This window comes from Tachypleus tridentatus, chromosome 6 (genome assembly GCF_004210375.1).
Source record: "Tachypleus tridentatus isolate NWPU-2018 chromosome 6, ASM421037v1, whole genome shotgun sequence".
NCBI classification, from domain to species: Eukaryota; Metazoa; Arthropoda; class Merostomata; order Xiphosura; family Limulidae; genus Tachypleus; species Tachypleus tridentatus.
Window position 1 is genome coordinate 9469623 of NC_134830.1, and position 23160 is coordinate 9492782.

General features: G+C 31.9%; 1 protein-coding gene across 1 annotated transcript in view; it reads left to right on the forward strand.

Annotated features, from left to right (window-relative positions):
* The window catches only part of LOC143251522 (exosome complex component 10-like), a 37705-nt gene that overhangs the window by 4176 nt on the left and 10369 nt on the right, over window positions 1-23160 (forward strand). The window contains exons 3-8 of the mRNA XM_076502797.1: window positions 5178-5253; window positions 7112-7222; window positions 8846-8989; window positions 9587-9777; window positions 10368-10524; window positions 13205-13353. Coding sequence (XP_076358912.1) covers window positions 5178-5253; window positions 7112-7222; window positions 8846-8989; window positions 9587-9777; window positions 10368-10524; window positions 13205-13353 — 828 coding nt within the window. The remainder of the gene's footprint in view (window positions 1-5177; window positions 5254-7111; window positions 7223-8845; window positions 8990-9586; window positions 9778-10367; window positions 10525-13204; window positions 13354-23160) is intronic.

Here is a 23160-nt window from a genome sequence, read left to right on the forward strand (position 1 = left end):
TCTCTGAAACGTAACCAACAATTCAGTTTCTTCATTAAGGTGAGGAACCTGAGTCTGAATACAGTACTCAAAATGTGGCCTAACCAGTGACCTGTATGAAGAAATTATAACTTTTTTACAATTTTCAATATTTCTGTGGATACAACCAAATAATCCCATTTGTCCTACCACTAGCAACAGCACACTGCTTGGATGGCTTTAGAGACTAGTCAACCATTACACCAAGATTCCTTTCCCTAATAAAACTGTTAAGGTTATTCCCATCCAAATTATACTTATAATTCATATTAGGATAACCCAGATGCATTATCTTGCAGCTATTTTAATTATAAACCATCTGCCGTATATTTTCCAATTTACTGCATGATCTAAATTCTTTTGTAAGTCAGCAGCATCCAGTTCACAGCTAGCAACACACAAGACCTTAATATCATCTGCACATCTGAGTAATATATTCATCATTTTTTTCATCTGTGTCATTGATGTAAATTAAAAAGATCAAATGTCCTAAGACTGAATTTTGAAGTACCTCATTTGTGACATTAATCGAGTTTGACTGAATTCCGTTTATAACACGCTGCATTTCTCCATTAAGCCACTCTCCTATCCAGTTAGTTAACTTATTCTCCACATTTATAGAGATAAGTTTCTTTACAAGCCAAATCTATACTCTTACCCTCACCTGCATATACAGTAACATTTTCAAAGCATATCCAAAGATTTGTGACACATGGTTTTGCCTTAGTGAAACCATGTTGACTATCAAAAAAAAAAATGTAAATTTTGTTAAATGACTTTACTAAGTATCTTTTATCAGACTTTCCAAAATTTTTCTCATGATTGATTTAAGACTAATTGGCCTATAATTAGTGGGGCAACTTGTGTTACCTCCCTTGAATTTTGGAGTGACAGCTGATTTTCAAGCTGTTGGTACTTGTCCATTATTCAGAGATTTACAAAAAAGTGTCAGATGACTCACATATACAGTTCTTGATCTATCTTAAAAAACTTGGGAAATATTATCTGGTCCTGGAGCCTTATATTTTAAACTTCCCAATTTTATTATAAAACTTTGAGAATTTATGCATTTTTATTGTGTAACTTTGTTTTCATCTGTGAATTGCTTAAGATGAGGATTACTGCATAAGTCTTCATCAGTAAAAATTGAAGAAAAAGCAATTTAATAAAATAACTATTTCATGATCATCAGATATAGGCCTCCCTTTATCATCTCTCAGTGGTCTTATTTCTGTCATAACATTTTGTTTTTCTCTAATGTGCTTAAAAATATCCTTACTATTAATTTTTATCATTCATCCTTTTCTCATAGATCTTTTTGGATGTACCAAAATCCTGATTGACTTAACTGGCCTGACATTCTGTAATCTACCAGTTGAATTAAAATTGTTAAATTTATAATCTTTTATTGAATTTTGCCTCTTGTACCCTTTGTGAGCCAACCTGTTTTTTTTTGCTTGCAGCTACCCTTTCTCTAAGAAATGTATTTGTGTTGAATATTGAAAAATATTTTCACATTTGCTCAGTATCTTCAAATAACTTAGTTGCCAAGTTCACAATAGATAATACTTGTTGCATCTCTTCAAAATTTATTATTTTTTTTAAGTTGGAATCAGTTACCATTATTCCTGATTTTTATGTGCAGTAAAACATTGAATTTAATGCAGCAATGATCACTTGCATCTAGACCCAATTTTCACTCTCCAGACCATTTCTGTGTTACAAGTTAACAATAAATCTAAAATAGCATTATCTCTGATAGGTTTGTTGACCAATTATTGAAGAAATCTATTTTGAACAGTTTCCAAAACCTTTTTTCATCATGGTTCAACTCTGGCATTTCCCAGTCAGTATGCCTGAAATTAAAACCACCCATAATTATGACTTCATTAAGTAACAAATTCTTATAGGAGCTTTTTCCCGTGTTATATGCTAACAGAAACCCAAATGGACTGAACCCTCTTGTAGCTATCCTTAATATTCTAAAATTTGGCAGGATGTAATACATATTTTACTTACTAGTGCCACAATGCCTCACTTTACTACTCTGTTCATATTAAATAATCTATAATCATGTATTTTAAAGAAATTTTATCAAAATTATCTAGATTTAGCCATGTTTCAGATATTGCCATTACATATAAAATCTTTTCCTACCAGTGCCCTAAAGTAATCATTTTATTTCTTATTCTTCTAGCATTACAAAAATAACAAACTTATAACGACTGGTAATACTGATTTCTTCTGCTTGACGTTCCTCTACATCTAAATTTTGTTTCATTTAGTTTATCTTGGCCCTCACCAGTATCTAGTCCTAGTTTAAAATTTTCCTTTAAGCTGAGTTAATAGCCCTTCCAAACATGTCAGACCTTTTTCTATTTCAGTGAAACCATCCAATTTTACTCTTTACGCTGATCTGATCCTACAAGTCCAACCAGCTAACTTGCTCATTTGTAAATATTATTTTCAGCCTATCATTTAGCTCTAGTGATTTACTCAAACTTTTATCTTTACTATTAATTCTTGGCAGTATTCCTGACACGATTAATCTGTGGCCTTTATTTTTAAATACTTTCATTAATTATCCCCTCTGGCTTGTTCTTTCTTGTATTGTTAGCCCCTACGTGTAAAACAGAAACAGCCTTGTTGCCAGTCCACTTCACTATATCCTTGCACTATTGACCCCAGAGACTATTCTGTCCACATGCTAGTGACAAGGAACCACCTATAACTATAACATTTTTAAGTTCATAACTCATATCCTACTTTGCTTTCCCTCCCTCTTACAGCTTATTGTCTACATAAGTCAAGGGCTGAAATCTGTTGTTCAGCAGATTAGGGTCTTTACAATTAACTCTGATACAACCCTTTTTAACTTACTGAATATCATTGTTAATCGTATCTGATGTATCTCACCATTTTTAATTCTAATACTACCCTAACTCACTGAATGTCATTGTTAATCGTAGCTGATGTATCTCACCACTTTTAATTCTAATACTACCCTAACTTACTGAATGTCATTGTTAATCATAGCTGATGTATCTCTCCACTTTTAATTCTAATACTACCCTAACTTACTGAATGTCATTGTTAATCGTAGCTGATGTATCTCTCCACTTTTAATTCTAATACTACCCTAACTTACTGAATGTCATTGTTAATCGTAGCTGATGTATCTCACCACTTTTAATTCTAATACTACCCTAACTTACTGAATGTCATTGTTAATCATAGTTGATGGGAAATGACAGCAGGAGATACACAGTTTATGCTTCTTCTATTTAAATAGGATAGCCTCTGTCATTTCTTTCAACCTACAAATTGAACATACAATCTTAGCTTCTGTAAAGGTGTGTAGTGGTCCAGAATTCCTAAAGAAAACTCATTCATTGCATCTAACAAGCTGGGAATGCTTAGACCCCAAACTAGTCTTAACCATTGTATTATTTTTAAAATTAGAATAAACACTTAGTACTATGATTAAATACCAGTAGGCTGTTGTTAACACTGTTAAGCCTAAATATGACAATTAACTAGTTTTAAGACTATTTGTTAAATATAACAAAGTATTTAGTTTATCTTACAATCTCACTGTAAGTTCAATTATAACTAAGCCTAAAGAACAGTAATGAGTACAGAACATAAAATCTTCACCTGTCATTATTTGCCTCCCAATTTTTTGTGTGGATATCTCATTCTTCACTTTTCTAGAGTTCTATTTTGGAAAACTCAACCATCTTAACCCTCTGTGTAGAAAATTTTGCCCTCTTACTCTCTAATTATTTATTTAGCCACACATAATGAGGAAATGTTGCACATCTAGAAGAATATAGACATAAGCGTAGCTGTTAACATTTTAGTTATGGACTTAATCAAACCAACGAAGTTGCGACCCACATCTACCTTAATAGTTTCCTACTGTAACTTCCATTATATTTTATATATCTTCATAAAATTATACAAGCTTTTAATAAGTACTAAGACTATTTTGTGAAAAAAAGTTCTAATTTTTAATGAAGTATTTTTACTAAAAATATCTTTGAGTTAATAGAATTAAAGTGTTATCTGTTCCTATTTTCATGTTAAGATTAAAAATACTTTTTTCATCTGACAAAGTGTCAAATTTCATTTGTATAATTTGTAAAACCTCCTAAATGAATTGGAAATGGGTTGTTTTCTTTCTCAATGAAACTTTATATTTTGATATCCTAGCTCCCTATGAAGTTGATCAATTTGACCAACCCCGTAACCGTCGTAGAAAAAATGAAAGAAATATAAATTGCTCTTTTTTTCATTCTGCCATGACTGTAGATTGTAATGGAAACCTACATTTGTTTGTCCGAAATAACATAAGACTTGTAACAGTATACATCTGTTTGTACTTACATTTTATCATTTTATTGTCATTTCAACTATGTGTATCTAATAATTCTGCCACAGAAATTATAAATTATTTGGTGAATCTGCAGCTTTTATTACATTATTAGGAATTTAACTCATGAGCTGTTTGTGAGCATATCTCATGAATAATTATTTTTCATTATCTTACCTTATCTAACCTAATATGTTTTTAATTTTTACATTTTAGTTACTTTTATAACTGTAAATAAGATATTCATGAAAAACATGAAATATACTACTTATCATCTAATTAAATTTTGAAAGATTTTCTAACATGCTCACTCTCACGTACTTGTAGAAACAAGGTTCAGCTATATCCTTATATTGTTTCTTATGTTAAGTATAATAACAAGTACGGCATTATCCCCCTGTTTTACACAAAGACATGTTTCGTCTAAGAAATACAGACTTTGTTGAAAAGATTAATCTTATTTTCTCACTACCCTTATAAAAAATATCCATTAGTATTAGCTCTTGTTATGTATTATTTTCATAGGACTAGTTTTTTTTCTAAAATGATATTATGTGCATGTGTGTGTGTTTTGAACCTTATAAGACTAAGGAATAAACTTTAAAAGCGAAAGTTTAGAAGGTTTTATTTTGTGTGTGTGTGTGTGTGTGTGAAAACTTTATTTTAGGCTGAATTACAAGAAAGCTGAGTGTAGATTTAAAGTATTTGGTCATTATTAAAAATTATTTGTAGTGTTAATTTCAGTATTAAATAATAATGTAAATCTATTTTCAATGGTTGTTAGATATTCTCATCCTTATGAAGTGGAACTTGATCATTTTCAACCAAATCCAGAACAACTTGAAGAAGAAATACCTCAGGTTTGTTACACTTAAAGAATTTGGTTGTCATGAACTTTACTGAAATTATCAGTGAATTTAAATTTCTCTTTTAAATGCTAAAAGGATCTTTTACACAATATGCTTTATTGTAGTCATAAAATATTTTTAATTGCATACATCTTAATTAGGTTAGTTGTTTAAATGAAAATATTATATTGAGTGAGTCATGAATACTTAAAATGACCTTCTCACATTACAAAAAGTAAAGAATTGTGGTTTATGTTGAACATGAAACTTTCCATAAATATTTGAAAAATATCATATAAATACCACATTGATAGCAATATGTTCCACGATTTTCTTAGTACAGAGAAAATGACCCTACCTGATTTGAAACGAGTCTTTGTAGAGTACAGAATTAATGCTTGTGGAGATTTTTGTACACCTAAAGAGTTTAGTTTGTTGCACATTTAATTTCAGTATTCAGTGTAAGGCTTGGTTTTATAAAACTTAATGAATAAAACTGTAATGGAAATTGTAAGACTTACTGGGAAATAACGACAATGTGGGGAAAGGTTCTCCCCTGAAAACTTATAAAAGATTTCTGTCCAATTTCATTGCAAGAGTTTCAGTAATGTGCTAGTGATCACAATACTGTTGTAATGTGTGCCATTAGATGTCTACTGTGTGTAGTCCTAATGGAATAAAGCATCAGTTAATCATATCATAATGTGACTGGCATTAACATTTTTTGCTCATGACCAAGAACACTAAAATGCTGTACTTAAGGGGGTCAAATTTCCACCATCCTTAGGACACATAACTGGCCTCTTCAAGACTAAGAAAGAAGCTTATATTTATTGCAGCTGATCAGGAATTCACTAAGGAGAGTGATGCACGTGACTAAACAACATTACAGCGGGGTAAATTACATATAATTAAAGTTCTGTTTTGTATGTATATCATGTAATGGTTATGTGCAATGCATACTGATATTCATATAACCCATTTTGTTTTACAGGCTGTTGTAATGAAATATGATGTTACTGCACCCATGATTCAATTTGTGAGGCTAATATATATACATACATATATATATATTATTGTTGAGATTTAGAAATGTGTCAGAAGTAAATAACACAAAAAAAATAAGAGTGCATAACATTTATAATTTGTACAAATTAGCAGCCATGATGTTAAATTGTTACACAGTAAGATTACAAATGTCATAAAACTACCTGTAAATAAATCATTTATTGATTACACTTTTGTTTTTTTACATTTCAGTAAAAGAAGTCTTATAATGGTTAATACATTTATTATTTGTTTAAGATTAGACTTGAGTTTTAAGTACCAAATATTTGTCGTAACAGGTCACTAAAAATCTTTTGAAGGCATTAAAAGTTTTAATTTTTAATATTTTTCTAGTTCAGTGTTTGTAATGTAAAATGGATTGTTAATTTACTGTTTTAATCTATGAAATATCATGTTTCTATACTTAACCAAAATCTTCAGTGCAAAATATTATAAGCAGTATAATTCTGAACCTGCCTTTTTTTAAATACCAGTTTGACATTTTTGTTCTTGTAAACTACCATTGTCATTTCATTTGTAGATGTTATTTACTTTGCTTTTCCTGGTTTCCTGTTTTTCCTTTATAGCAGACAATAAAATCATTTACTGCCTTGAGTGGCAGATTTAAGGTTATGTGAACCTAGGGGCTAATAATTTGTGTGAGCCCTATATTTCATGTAATTTTACACAGAATAAAATTATCAGTGGGCCCCCATTAAGACCGTGGGCTCTGGGACTGAGCAATCCTTAGCCCCTACCTAAGTACACCACTAACTACTTACATCTGTGTGCTGATTTTGCATTATTTGAATTTTCGTGTTAGGTACCTAAAGCTATTGAAGAAACTTCGTTTGTATATGTTGACAATGTTTTGGCTCTCAAGGAACTTTGCAGAGAACTGAAACAACAAAAAGAACTTTCAGTGGATTTAGAGGTGAGAATAAACTGCTTATGCAGAGATGGACAAACTGATAAAATGTTCAGAATAGCAAAGTTTTTTGTTGTCAGTATATTTACTGAAAAACTACTTTTGTATCCATAAATATCCTTTTTCTCAAAAGCTTGAAGCTCTGGCTTGGACTACAGCCTACCACTTTTTATATAAAGTGTTTCTTTAAATTTTTATCAGAATTTTATTTTACTTTTATAATTTAATTGTGGATCTGGTAGTATCAAAGAAAATATATCAAGTTTGAAAAGTGTAAGATCAAAATAACCTGCTCTTTATCAGAAGCTCACTTTTGACCATGAGTTTTGCATGCTTGCATATTTTAATAAGTTGTTTTCAGTGATAAAGAGTATTCTTTCTTGATTTATGAAATTAGAAGGATGTTGCAGGACTAATCTCATAGTGTTTTATTTTGTTTTGGAAATCCTAGAAAATTGTTGAAGTTCTGCTGTTTGAAAAATTGTTTTAAAGTACAAAATAAAAGGTTTATTGTTGATCCATTCATCCCGTAAGTAGTATACTGAACTATGTGAAACGTAACGTCCTCTTTCGAGACAAACTTTGAGCTGATAAGTTCAATTTTTAGTTACTTTAAGATTTCATTATTTTTTAGATTCAAATACAGATTGTTATTAAATGTGATAAACTACCATGGAATTCTGTGGTATCAATGAAGTAATTTATGGATTTTTTGATTAGTTAAATGTATATATAAAACCTAAAAAAAATTTGTTTCACATGCACCCCGTGCACATTTTTTAAAGCTTAGCAAGCTAAGACAAGTAGCAATAAGTACAAAGGTCATAACTAGAATAGATAGTTGTATGCATAGTTTCTGTAGTTACCGTTCTCTGTCTTAAGAAAAATATATATACACAATTTATAGTAATTGAAATCTGACTCTATTTTACCAAATACTTGTCCATAAAAACACATCCAAGATAGGTCACTTTGTAAAAACTAAAAGGTCAATTTTATGTTTCTGGATACAGTAATGTGAGTGCACATGCACCACATCATTGTAACTTCTGTAATATTAGCCAGGCACAGTTGAAAGGTCAATATAATAAGATTAATAAATATATATATAAATATAATATTTAAGTTATTTAGTCAGAACATTTATATTTCAGTTTTATAATTTGTGATCATTCTAGAATGGAAAAGATATAAGTTATATTAATTTCTATATGTTATATAGTGGTTACAAGATTGGTTAAATTGACTGAACCCATACAGAGATTTTTTATTGAAAATTTTCTGATGCACAGAAGTATTTTGAATTTTAAAATGAAAATCACTTTGCATGTTAGATAGGCAACATGCAAAAAATATAAAATACTTGATAAAAGCAGCATTTAACAAACCCAAATACTTAATAAAAAATCATTTATTTTGCATATGAAAGACTGAATGTTTACTGATAATTTGCCAAATTTTATAAACACATGCTTACCAATTTTAAAGTAATAGAATTAAAATTTTAACAAGCACAAAATGATTGAGGTTGGTTCCAGGGACTGACCCCATGCTGAAGGAGTTAAAGGATACATAGAGCTCTAAATGAATTTTTAGTTTCATGTAACCTTGTTTTTATATATTTTCCAGCATCATTCTTATCGCTCCTTCCAAGGGTTAACTTGTCTGATGCAGCTGTCTACCAGAGAAAAAGACTATGTAATTGATGCTATAGAACTGCGTAGTGAACTTTTTTACTTAAATGAAGTGTTTACAGATCCTAAAATTGTCAAGGTGACTAAAATATTGTCGTAATATATGATGTATATGGTGGTTATAATATTTTTTACATCAAAATTTGTGTTTGCTATTGTATAATTATTCTGTTTTTGTGTAAATTATTACCCTTTTTTATATTTTTATAAAAGGTAATTAATCTTTAAAATGTTTTGTGTAGAATTTTGAGAGAGAATACTTTAATTGTGAATTATTACAGATATTAAAACTGTTATAGTGATTAAAATGTTACAAGGCTAGAATATGCACAATTTTGTTAATGTTTATTTTAACATGAGAAGTTGTTTTTAATTATGATAAAGACGTTTGTTATTGCTATTTCATCACTTATGTGATGCACCTGTTGACAGGAGAGAATGACTGTAATTGATGCTGTAGAAATTATTTTAGTAATTTGGTAAATATTTTAAATTGTAAATGATTTCTAGAGATTACCTGAGGTAAGTTAACAGATTTATATTTTTCAGGTTCAAAATGTGTAAAAGTTTCACTCACTCCTTAACTCTTAGCTTAAATCCTTTCTTAATACTGTGATGTTTATATTGAACTTACTAAAGCTTGCATTTATTAATAAGGAGTAATGTTTGTTTGTAGGTACTTCATGGTGCAGATATGGACATCTTGTGGTTACAACGTGACTTTGGACTATATGTAGTTAATATGTTTGATACTGGACAAGCTGCAAGAGTGCTAAATATGGCTTGTTTCTCATTAGCCTACTTGCTGAAACATTATTGTCAGGTGGATGTTAACAAACAATTTCAGTTAGCAGACTGGAGAATCAGGTAAGTTAACTTTCAGTTTGCAAAAGTAAGCTCATTCTTTGATAGATTGTTTAGGCAAAGCATTCATGATGAAACTTTGTGGAATGGACTGCAACTGCCTATTGTGGAGACACAAGTGTAGACAATGACTTGAAGATGAAAGGTGGAAGACTGTTGAAATGTTGTTCTCTACACTTGTGTCTCCACAACAGGCAGTTGCTGTCCATTCTACAAAGTTTCATAAGTAAGCTCATTGTTTATAGCATCCTTCATTACCCCCTAAGCATTATAATTTTATGCAGAGGTATTCATTAAATAAATAATATTATTATCCATTTGATTTCTTGGTTTAGATATTTTTATTAAAACGTTAAAAACAATGTAGAACAAAATACAACAGACTATTGGAAATTTGTTACTTCGAAAATTTGTAATGTGACTGGAAAAATTCTTAAGTGTATAAAAAATTGACGAACTATTAAAATAGTTTGAAATATGAGAATAATTATATTTGAGCTTAAGAAGAATATTATTCATTACTTAATATCTTTTATTTCTGTCACAAAGAATGTTTGCATGATAAAAAGAATGATTGGATGATTATTACACAGGCCTCTCCCAGATGACATGATCCAATATGCTAGAGAAGATACACATTATTTACTCTATATTTATGACCATATGAAAAGAGATCTGGTTAGTAAGGGGAATGATCAGAAAAATCTACTAATATCAGTGTTTCAAAGAAGCAAAACTGTCTGTTTGAAGGTAAGTGGCTATTCAAAGTGTACTTGTAGTTTTTTGTTATGATAGTATAAAATATTTTAAGTGTGTTATATTGACCTCAGTATAAAAAGATGAATTAACTTTTTTGAATTAGGAATTACAGGAAATGAAACCTTTAGATAAGGAAATAAATTGCTTGAAATAATCATTTAATCCTTTCCATATGGATTCAGCCAGGGTAGCCACCCTAGCACCAACAAATAATAATCACAATTTACAAGCAGTAACTTTTAATGTGTTTTGTCTGTCTTCACAAATCTGGCAAGCTTTCAGTAAACATTACAAATATTTTGTATACAAGAAAATAAAATATTTTAATTAAGTATTTTTACGAGAGATTTATCCATGAATATACAGATAAATTGGAGTGTTTACTGCTTCAAGTGCAAAGCAGTTTTAATCTCAATAATGCTGCATTGTGAGATTCTGTTGAATTGACTTTCATTTTGCAGCTCTGATTGGAGGAATATGATCTCATTGAATTATCCGACTATTGTCTTGTTGGTCTCTGGTACTGCACATTTGGGCTTGGATAGTTGATGCATTCCATCAGAACAGGATGAGATTACAACTATTAGCCTTCCCTCCTATTCATATATTACCTATGCTACTAAATATTATTTGTTCCAACCCAGTGTTGGGTCCTGTTGATAGCACCAGATTGGCAGCTACACCTTGCTTTCTGCTTTTGCAGTATCTTCAGGAGTATCCACCTTTTCCATTTCATAGGTCGTCTCTGGTGAGGCATCCATTTCTGTGATCTGAAACAGTAAACTAGGCTGTCCAGAAGCTCAGACTTCGGAAGTAGAGGTTATACACTTTCACACAGCATTGAGGTTACCATTTATCTCAGTTTTTGTTTTATCTGGATATGAAATGAAATTACACACATAAGGAATGGTATATTGTAAAGGGGTCGAACCCACTTCAATTCAAAGTGCCAATGATAATCTTTTTGTGACCTGGCTCTTTCACAACCACCTTGTTTAAGGAAGCCATATTGACTACTGTTCAGTTTTCATGACTAAATATACCTCGAGTCTCTACTCCATGGATTCCTTAGGTCACTTTGGGTTTTTGGTCTCAAATGACTGTTCCAGTTATCTAACAAGTATATTAAGGTTACATTACAAATTCTTTCTCAGCACCTGTTTGTGAACTGTTTATCATATGCAGTATATCCCCTTTACGTGAAAGTTTATTTTTCCTAGCTACTAATACACAGGCATCACTTATTGGAGTTAATTGAGCTGTCTGTCCACAGAACAGTTCTTTTTTACCCAAGAAATTGTCAAATAGGGAAGGTGATAAATCCTTCTCACTGATACATCAGATTTTCATCATTCAGTGAGAGTCTTGAATGTTTTGTCGTCTGCACTAATGTCTTTAGAGATGCTAGACAACATTTTATTCTGGGCTCTTTCAAATTAAATTCTGTATGAAGAGTATACCTGTTCTGAATGTTTCACCACCAGGGCACCAATCTTCTATTGGCCCATCCAATATCTGTACATGTTTTCTGTATGGATAATGCTCTAACCAGCCCCTGCACGTTATCAGTATGGATTCTAGCCATGTGTGAGAAGGAAGTTTGTATGTTTTGAAAGTTAACATTTTTTTCAGATCAGTAATTTATTTTTAGTAACACTTACCCCTCTATCACTCTTCTGTTTGAGCCAGTGTTTGAGCCTGGGATTGATTCAGTCTCTAAAAAGTGATAACGTTTTCTGATTGAGGTGCTTATTTACAGTACCAGGATAGAGTGGAGAGTGTCACAATGTAAATAATGCCAAAATCAATTAAGGGAGGTTTAAAAGACTGGAGCAAGCAAAGAAAAAGCAATGTTTAGATGGACAAACAGTCAAGTAATAGCTGTAAGTGTGAGAGTTTGAAAAACTATACTACAAACAAGTGGTAAATGACAAATAGGAGATAAGTATTATTGGAAATACATTTTTAATGTAAGAAAATGTTAACTTCCCTTTTCTATAACTTTGTGTTATGTCTAGCAAACACAAATCTAGTCATAAATGCAGTATTCTGATTTCTCCAGAATGTAGTGTTAGTTTGGTTTTCTTTGTAACAAAACGATCAGCAGGATAAATCTTGAAATGATACTAAATTTGAGTTATCTGACTAAACTTTAAGAAATAAACAGATAATACAAAATGAAAACTTATTTATCCACAAAGATAAAACAATGTGTGTACTTATTGAACACTGAAATATCATTTTTCATTGAATTCATAAATTACTTAATTGGTTTGATTTCTTTATGTCTTCAAATTAACCAGCTTAATTAACATCTGTTATGATACACATTAAATGTAACAGCTCTTATTTAAAAATTAATGATTTACCTAAAGCAGTAACATTATCTGTATAACTGGTTTTACTCATTAACTTTGAGAAGAAATGCAGCTAGAATGAAATTAATTCCTGAATTTTTTTAAAAATATGTAAATTTAGAAAAAAAAAGGGAGAAAAATGCATGGTTTAATGGCGTAACACAAAGCAGCCTATGCAGTTATTGTTTTATTTCTGTTTTGTGTGACGTACTGTTAAAGCCTCCCATCAGTATTTCAAGTTTTTATTACTTATATTTTATTGTGAATCTGTTTAATAAGTGAATTTTTATTTTTCTGTTTTCTGTAATGGTTAGAAATACCAGAAACCTCCTTTCCAAGATGACAGCTATTTAGACCTCTTAAAAAAACACAAGAAATCCTTCAACAATTGTCAGCTGTGGGCACTAAAACAACTGTATGAATGGCGAGATAAGATATCCAGAACAGAAGATGAAAGCACTGGGTTTGTATTTAAATGAACTTGCTTTAATGTATTTATTCTTAGACATTCTTAAACATTATTATTGACTTTAAGATTGAAATCTAATTTTATAAGTGTTATGATCTGTATTTAACTACATTTAACCAACAGTAATGTAGACTTTTGAAGCTAATATTTTGTCCATAATAATGTCTTTAAAGTGTGTTAGGAAACAATTAATGTAAATGTAATTAGACTATCTTCATCAGATTAATTCTGTATGAAAAAAAAACTAGTAAATGTTTCTATGAACATTTACTATATAACAAGGAATTTATTGTGGCATGTTTCAAGTATGTTTCAGTTTTGTAGGCCTAAAAGTAAATTCATTGAGAAAAAATATGGAGGTATATTCTGTCGAGTCAAACACCCAAGTTTGCATAAACCATTTGTATATTTATTTCTCATTATGATATTTTACCTGAAAGTGACATTGACATATTTGCTTTGAATGATAATTGAAACTAATGTCTGAAACTACTGTTACAAATATTTCTTCTGTTTGTGTGGAAGGAAAAGTATCAGCATTTTGGAGATAATCGGAACCAAAATATTTTGTCTCATTTCATTATTAGTGTGAACGTCCTGAATATCCAATTACTTAAGTTGTGTTATTAAAGTGTAAGACAAAAATACAGGCAGATGTTTTTCATTAATTTTCAGTTTCAATAAGGAGATACATGCAATATTGAAGTTAATAAAATTATGAATGGAAGTTTCGTCTTGATGTTGTGTTCTCTGAAATCTTATAAAAATCTAGTTATTTAAGTTTGTTGGTAAGCTGTAAAGTCTTACATTCAGTAATCATTATCTGAATAGATGGTTTACTGGTTTTTGCATGCTTGCTTTATTTTGAATGCTGTAAACAAAATCTGTTCCACATAAGGAGTTCTAGATGAGGTAATAAGTATCTATGTTGAATTTAAGTATGGGACTAATGAATCAAGTAATAATAAAAATATATAAAATCATGATGATCACTTAATTTTCAAGAGCATATCTCTTGTTTCTTGGCCCAGCATGGGCCAGGTGGATAAGGCACTCGACTCATAATCTGAGGGTCACAGGTGAACTATATGTTAGCATTATAATTGTTTAAAAGTTTAAAAAAGTATCATTACTTTTAGATAATAAAATAAATGTATCATTTACAAAGTGAATTTAAAAGAAAATGTTTAATAGTAGTATTGGATATTAACATCTTTTTTAATGTGATATGTGTGTATGTGTGTCTATATATATTACATATATATGACGATAATAGATTCTCCATACTGTGTATTTCTTTTTGTTCAAGAAAAATGATGACAATTATCAAGTGAAAATATATGATACTTACATTAAAGATTACTGTATTACAAAGTTCCATAATTGTTTTTATCAGATATGTTGCTCTTTAAGTTTATATTTTTAATTCAAAATATTTAAATGCACATTACTAAATAATCAATTCACACAAACAAGACAGTTATTAAAACAGTTATTAAATAGTTTTACTCTAATTTTTAAAACATGTTCAATTAATTTTTTCCATGTAAATGTATTTAATTGATAAGAACAAATTTTAATCCAACTTCCATATATTTAGTTGATGTATAAGAAAGACTGTAATATTAGATAAAATATGGGGAAAATGGATACTGTCTCTCTCTCTTTTTTTTATAGTATGACATTTTTGTTCATTTATATTAAAATTCAGGCTTTCCTCTTAATGTAGTACTTTCTGAGAATTTCCTTATTTCAAATGTTTAGTAGACATGAAGGTTTTGAGATTTTTGACTCGACTTTTCAGGAGAGCTGTTTATAAGATTCAACTTCTTAATGTTGAGCTAAGGTTTTAGCAATTCCTATTTTTGGATATAATTTCGACTTTGTGTGTTTTTCATTGTGTTCCTTAATTTAGTTTTAGTTTACTTGCATGCACTAGCCTAGTTGTAGAGAACTTGCTAATGTTTCACAACACACACAGGTGCATGTGCACACATTTTTGTCTAGATACGTTCTGTCATGTTTACAGTCTGTATATGTCATTTTCTGTAGTTGATGTGTTACTTTGCTTTTGCTAAAGGTTACTTGTACAAATAACGTTTTTAATTACATAAAAGCTTATTTTAATATGTAGTTCTAAAATTGTATTTTGTTTTATTTAAGTCAAGGGGTCATTTTCTGTAATCTGTTAACTATTGAAAAAATTGTTGTATTTTATCACTATTATGTTATTTTAATTTTATGAGGTGCTTCTGTGGAGGTTTCTTTTGGCATGTGTTTTAGTTGCATAGAAAGAGATCTCTTACTAAGTTTTAATGGTAATTAAATTTTAATTGTAATGCTAATGTTTAAGTTTTTATCACTTTATAGAGCTTGTTTAATAATATGCTGAGTTTTTGATATGACAAATTACATTTCTTTATTTAAGGGTATTTTTTGTTTTAAAATATTGTTGTTGAATATATTGTTGTGTGTTTTTTGAAGCAATTATTCTTTGCTTATTAGTTATGTTAAAGGGTATGTTACCACTTACTGTCATTCTTCAAAGGCTTGTTTTGTACTTCATCTAATATTATTATTTACTGTTGTGAGAGAGAGAGAGAGTATTTTCTAATATTTCTTGTTTCAACTTTTGGGTTTACTTTGAATGTGGAAGTTTACTTATGGGGAGAACAAGCACAAATTAGATTAATAATAAGGAGCTTCTTAAGGTTAACTTTATTATTCTCTCTTGCTGGTTGCTTCTGTTTTATTTGTGTTTGTGTTATTTGTAAATAAAGATTATTCTAGAAAATCTTTACTGATTTAACTTTTTGTCCTTCAAACTATTAGAGAACAGATAGATTTTGGAACTTGGGTATCTTTTGAGTATCCAATTAACAGATTCTGATCAATTATTCTGAGAGAAATTTTCTAGCTGGAAACTACAACATGAGTGTGGGGAGGCCATAGTTCTCAATTTTATATGACGTACTTATGGATTATAATGAGAAATATATTATTTTTAACACTCCTATAAAAAGATTTTTATACACATTATGTTGATAAATATTTAGTTTAATACCAAAAAGAAATAGTAATTATAGTAAGTTTTATAATCAAAAGCTAATATACAGTTTATGTATGAAGTTGAGAAGTAAAATTACCTCTTTAGGTGAAAACATAATCCACAGTTAAGATCAGGTAAGAAGTTTACAGAAAAAAGTAAAAATGTTTGTTTTTGCATTCAAAACTAAGTCTGTTCCTCACAGAGAAGTGTGTATAAAACCAGAATCTATAGAATACTTAGACTGCTGAAATAATGAGGTAATTCAAAATATTTAAAAATCATTTAAAATCAGTTGGCATTAACAGAGGTTTTAAATTACATATTATTAATTATTATTTTAGAATTGAAGTAAATTCAATTACAAACCAAAATTGATTGATTCTAGATATACAAGTTTTGCTATTACTTATTATTCTAATATTTCTGATGAAGTAACAAATGTTTTGATTAATGCTGAAAACAGTTTCTGAGTGCCTTTTAAACAATGTAATTGAGTTGAGATCATTTTAATGAAGGAACCAACTTGAAGAAACATGGTTTTATGAAATTTTGTGTTCATGTAAAAAATCACTTGTTTGACAAACTAAACATTCTTTGACTGTATGTGAAATGGAACTCCAAACATGCTTGGTTATCAGGAATATATTAAATCAGCTGTTGCTCAATGTATATTAAAACATATGTTCTGTGGGATCAAGGAGAAATGATAAAAACAATATTTATTGACAAAGAAATATTAGGTAGTTAGATGTAATGACAGTTTGTTAAATAATAACTAAATATGTGAGTTACATCTAATATACTCTCTTTTCGTTTTTAATAAAAAAAATGAGAGGTCTCAAATTAGTGACAATGTGAGTTATAAAAATTAATAGATACAATACTTTAAGATTTGATAGCAGTTTTGGTGAACATTTGGATTAATATAAGCATGCTCACTGTTCTTTTTATATTTGCAGTTTTAAAAATCAATGTTTCCTTATGTATTGTTTTCCTGTTAGAATGCTCATGTACGCTAAAAATTTGTAAAATCTTTTTCAACATACCTACTTTTCTATTTTATGTGTGATACTAGAAAAAGTCGTTTTTTCATTGAATAATGTGTTTAATTTCCTATGTAATTAAAAAAAATTCATTTTATCTGTGTATATTTATAAGTTTATTCTTTGTGTAGACCTGTTACAAATTACACTAAACACGAGACTGATGAATGAGTGCAAGCTATATTACAAAACAAAATTCTTGTACAGTACTTACCTCTTCTCACAAGATTAGCTATTCTTGTTCATTTCTGCTCTCTGTTAGAAAACTTTTTCTTTACACGTGCCACAAGCCTTCTGCTCCTCTTGTTGGAATTGCAAGATGCCAACATATCTTTTATGTAAATCATCCTGCATCACCTCTTCACCGATCAGAGCTTGTGACTTTCTCTACATTCTTCATCTACCTAACCGTCACTTTTCGTTTATCAGTATTTGAGTTTGATGATGCTCTTTTGTTTGTTTATTGCTGTGTGTTCAACTTTGTTTTCCTCACAAGGGGTTTAATTTTTGCCTTGATTTATTCAATCAAATATTTATATTTGTATTTATCACTTTATTTCTGCACTTGACTTTTGTGAAATCTTTTTGTGTAGTGAAGTTTGAAGTTCACCTTCATACTGGGGTTACACCAGCAACTTGCATTTTTTTAGGGCCTCAGGTGCACTTGACCTGACAATGACTCTATGTGCCATTATACATTAGAAGATTGAACATTAGATGTGGTCAACCTTTATTCCCAAATATTGCCAAGGCTCTTATGAAAACTTTGCTGGTTGACAAGAAGTTTGATCATCTTTCTCCACCTCCAGAGTTTGTCAGTCATTACAGTTCCCAACCTGAAAAGTTTCCTAGGCCTAATTTAATTCAGTCCTTCTGGATTTTGTATCTCAGGTTTGTGATTTTTTTATTCCTGTCACCTAGTTCTTATTTATCTCATCCTTCCTTCTTACATAAACATATTCCCAGCTTTTGGTTTGTCTTTCCTCTTCTGATGATCAAGTTTTTACTGGTCCATTGACCTCTCAGTTGCACGAGAAAATTAGCATGTTGTGCCCTTCAAGTCATCTGATTCTTTTACTCTTTCCTATTATAGAGCTATTTATCCATTTTTTAAATCAGCAGTTAATAGGTTTATGTTACCTGTGTAGGGTGGGGGAACAAAGAAAAGTTTCATTTCTTATACAGTGCTTACCTCTTCTCACAAGATTAGCTATTACTCATTTGTTGCTGCCCTGTGTAAGCAAACTGTTTTTCTACTCATGCCATAAACCTTCTGCTCCCTCCACCCAAATAGGTAGGCATATTTTATGCATGCCGAATATGTTTGCTTATTTTTTACCTTTACCAACATTTCATGGTATTCTATTTCCATACACCTCCTAACTGAGGCTCTCCACAGAAATCATTTGGGAGTTTCTGGAGTTACCCTTGTCTCTCTCTCTTCCACTTTAGCCAGTATATCATCTTAGGCTCTAGCATTAAATACATTACTTCTTTGGTGCTGGGACCTTATAAGTTGTTATGCTGTGTAAGCTTGGGTGTGTTTACCCTCGACTTTTCTTAGGGAATACATATGGCTCTATTTCTGAGGATTTGATATAGTTCTAAATATTATATTTATTGAGCCTCAGCTGACATTGTTCCAGCAATATTCCATCCATTTGTTTATGCCAGAATCTCGTGTCTCCAATTACCATTTTCTTCTTTTTGTGTTTTTTCCCTCATCCTTGAGATCTCGTGACTAACCAGCATCTGTCAGAAGTGATTCAGAAATTGCTGTTGCAATGTACAGTCATATCTGTTCCCCAAAGTTTATGAGGTTTCTATTCCTGCTTTTGTTCTGTAAAAACTGAAGATTAACAGCCTTTAATTAATTTATTTTGCTTCAACCATTTCATATCACTATCCAAGTTTGTCATGGAGTATTTTCTCACCTTGATATCTACATATACCAATATCTCCTTATTTTCAGTTTGTTCACTTCACGATAGTTTAACAGTTTTAGGCCCTTTACTTCATACATGCCTTTGTACCTCATGTATTTTGTTTAATTTTTCAGGCTTTTGCATGTCATATCCATGCTTTGGGATTGGAATTTCATTATTTTGCTTATTCTGAACAGCAGTTATCCACTTGTACTTGCCAGCTACTTCTGTGACAGCTCAGGTGCACTGGTTAGTCAAATCGAAAAAGTTCTTCATCAGACCAGCTCAGTATCTTGTTCATTTGGTGGACTTTTTTGACACAACTGTGAGGTGAGCACTGCCTTTTCCTTCACAACTTTTGGTTCACCACATTCTCTCAGTTCAGTCACTTACTGTTTATATGGTGATGTTGCTGTTGGGAATGTTTATTTTTATGGCATCAGTGGTCCCTCTCTTTCATTTCCATATGAATTCTCTTTAGTAGGCACTTCACCAATGATGAAACTATGATATAGATCTTCTTTTCACCACCACCCCCTTCCTTCTTCCCTGAGAGACAATCTATATTGGTGGGTGAACAAAGCCCTATATCAGCAGGTGTGCCTCTTCTTTCCCCAAATATAAATCTTTTCATGGACACATTCCTTAAAGGATGGGGAATATCGGTCAATTATCAGAAAGCTTCAGGCTGGTGGCCTGCAGATGAAACCACTTTAAATATCACTATTCTCAAATCTGTTCATATGTCAGGTGTTAATCATTTCCTTCTCACCAGATATTGTCTAGGGATAGTTCTTTAGGACAATTTTATGATGATAGCACTTATCACCCAAAAAGGGAGCACCCAGTCCAGAGATCTGTGTATCTAGATGTTAGACCTTGTATACTGAAGCTGCACACATCACATTCACCTTACTGCATGCCATGTGCCAGGTGTTTTTTAGCCTGATTGTTGAATGTTTCTCATGGCCTGACATGCTATATCTTGTGGAGTTGGCATTAGATCTCCTTGTTTTCAAGTGTCTTGCCATCAATAGGGTTATTCCCACATGTATGCCTTGCTACGGACCTCCTTACCTAGTTGCCTCTTTTTGGTCACCTGTATCTAATCCTCATGCTCTAGCAGTTAGTGCCTTCAGCTTGAATTGGTTATGCAAGTACCTTTGTGTACCTGACCATCTGATTACTTGATCAGGTGATTTCTCTTGTTCACTTCTTGCAAACCATCTGGATTTATCCTCATTGTCCAGATCAGCCCTGGGTTCCAAGGTGTGACTGCTCCTCTTTTCTTTGCCTCTTGTCCAGTTTTCCCTTCTTTGTCATCCTCAATCACAAGTCCTACATCACAACCTTCAACTTCTATGTCTGCATGTCTTTTATCCAATCCTTGGTGAAAAAGTCTGGTTTCACACATCAAGTTACTTATCATCTGGTTCCACCTTCCATGGAGGTGTATCAGTGTGAATGGAAAATATTCTACAGTTAGTCTACTACCATGATGTTTCTTGCTGACAAGCCTACCATGGGTTGTGTGGCAGAAATTTTCTTCTGGGTTTTTAGACTCATTGCTGCAACCTTTGTTGCATACCTTTCATTTTTCTGATACCATAAGTTTTCTACTTCACTTTGTTCTAACCATGCTTGTGCACTCCTTCCAGATATATCACCTTACCAAGCACCTTACCCTTCTGGAATGGAACATTGATGTAGTTCAATATTCCTTTACTTTACATCTGTCTGAATTACTTTCCTCCTGTTTCATAGTTCATTTTTTCCTTAAAACATAATCCCTTTTTCTCTTAGCCTTTGGACATCAAAGGTCATATTTGTTTGTTATTGACATTTTATATATCCTTTATTACTGTACCTATATTTTTTATTTCTTGGCAGCTTGAGAGGGTTGTTTCTTCTGTGTGTGTTTTCTCATAGTAAAGCCACATCAGGCTATCTTCTGAGCCTACCGAGGGGAATCAAACCCTTGTTGTTAGTGGTGTAAATCTGGAGACGTACCGTTGTACTAGCAAGGGGCTTAAAGATTAACTGAAGTGATAACAGGTGTCTCTGTGAGTCACACATCTGTGTGTGTTTGTGTTTTCTTATAGCAAAACTATATCAGGCTATCTGCTGAGCCCACCAAGGAGAATCGAACCCCTGTTTGAAGCATTGTAAATCTGTAGACTTACCGCTGTACTAGCGGGGAGCATTGTTTCTTCTGTTCTCCTATTCCAATCTTTACCCTCAATCAGATTTGGGTAGGTTTCTCTGTCCAGTAAGGGCTTTTCATTCTTGTATAGCCTGTGCTGCTACCTTCTGGGATACATGCTCCCAACTCTTTATCCCCTGGCATTCCTCCTCTCTTCATGATCTTTCATTTCCTTCCCCTTACCAAATGGGTCTGCCTTTTGGTTACATTGGTCTGTTTATCCCTACCTTCTTCCTCCTTGATTTGTTCCAGTTGTTTTCCCATCATATCTAACACCTCATCTTTTCCATGTTTTTCATTTTTGTTGACCAGTGAATGAGATTCTGCAATACGGATGTATGGACCATTCCAGATAAATTCATCTCTCACTATCTCCATTATATTGCAGTGTACTTTTCTTCTGTTTCACCTACCACATTTGGTCATTATTAAGACTTCAGTGTTACTCTAACTGGTATGTTTTTATTCATACTTTCTTTCAGGGCCTTTACCTGCATTTTATCAGGTATTTTTTAATTCTAAATCCAAATTGTACAGCCATGTTGAATTATGCTTTATCTTCCCAGGCATTGCACACTTAGCATAGAGATGAGGTATTCAACATAGTCATTTGAAGCTAAATAACCTCATGATATTTTTCTTCATAAATATGCCCTCTTGGACTACCACCAGTTGACTGCATGGGATAAAACAGAACAGGGATTGCTGCCCATCTCTGCCATTCCTTGGTATGGTATGCTTTTCGAAATAGGGTTTCGTGTTCACCCATTACACTGACTCCAGTGATGATGTTTCTCTGGACTCTTTTCTTCAAATGGAGTATGAGAGTCCTTGTCACTTTCTAGTTCCAAGTTGCTTGCATGGAGTTCCACACAATAGACATTCAGTTAAAAAGTAAGGTGGTGGTGTTCTGCAGGTGTGGATGACATAATACCCTCCAGTTTGTGATAATCCATACAATGGAGTGCAGTGTCAGAATGCAGTTCACCTCTTTTATTGGGAGCTCTCATCATGCCCTCACTTGGATATTGGTACCCTGTAACGGGTTTTGACCAATCAACATACGTCCTCACACACAGATTTTGGGTTGTCTAATTTCATCACTCGCTTTTCTCTGTCTGTGTTGTGAGTCATAGCAGTGGTACATGGGATTGCTCTAATTCTGTCTTTTGCCATCTCTTTGAAGGGATGTTATTGCCATTTGGATCATCCTGGCCTGTTTCATGGTTGGAGGAGATAGTTGCATGAGATGAACGTCCAGATGAGAAGCCAAATGTCAAGTTCTTGGATCAACACCTTAGAGCTAATCCTTGTGTCATATTTGGGTTTCAGAGTATTTCTCAATCCTCTGGATGCTAGTATCCAATGAAGAGGTTTTGGATGTAGCTGATTTGCTGAGTATGGTCTGCCACACCCTAGCCACTACACCCATGGATACATCTTTGTTTGCCCACTCATTGTGGGATAGAGCTACATTATCCTTCTCTGGTTATGATTTCTTTCCTACCACATTCTCTTCCACTTGGATGTGCTTCTTTTATTTTCTGCCCTTAAATCTTACACATTTCACACATTGCTGGC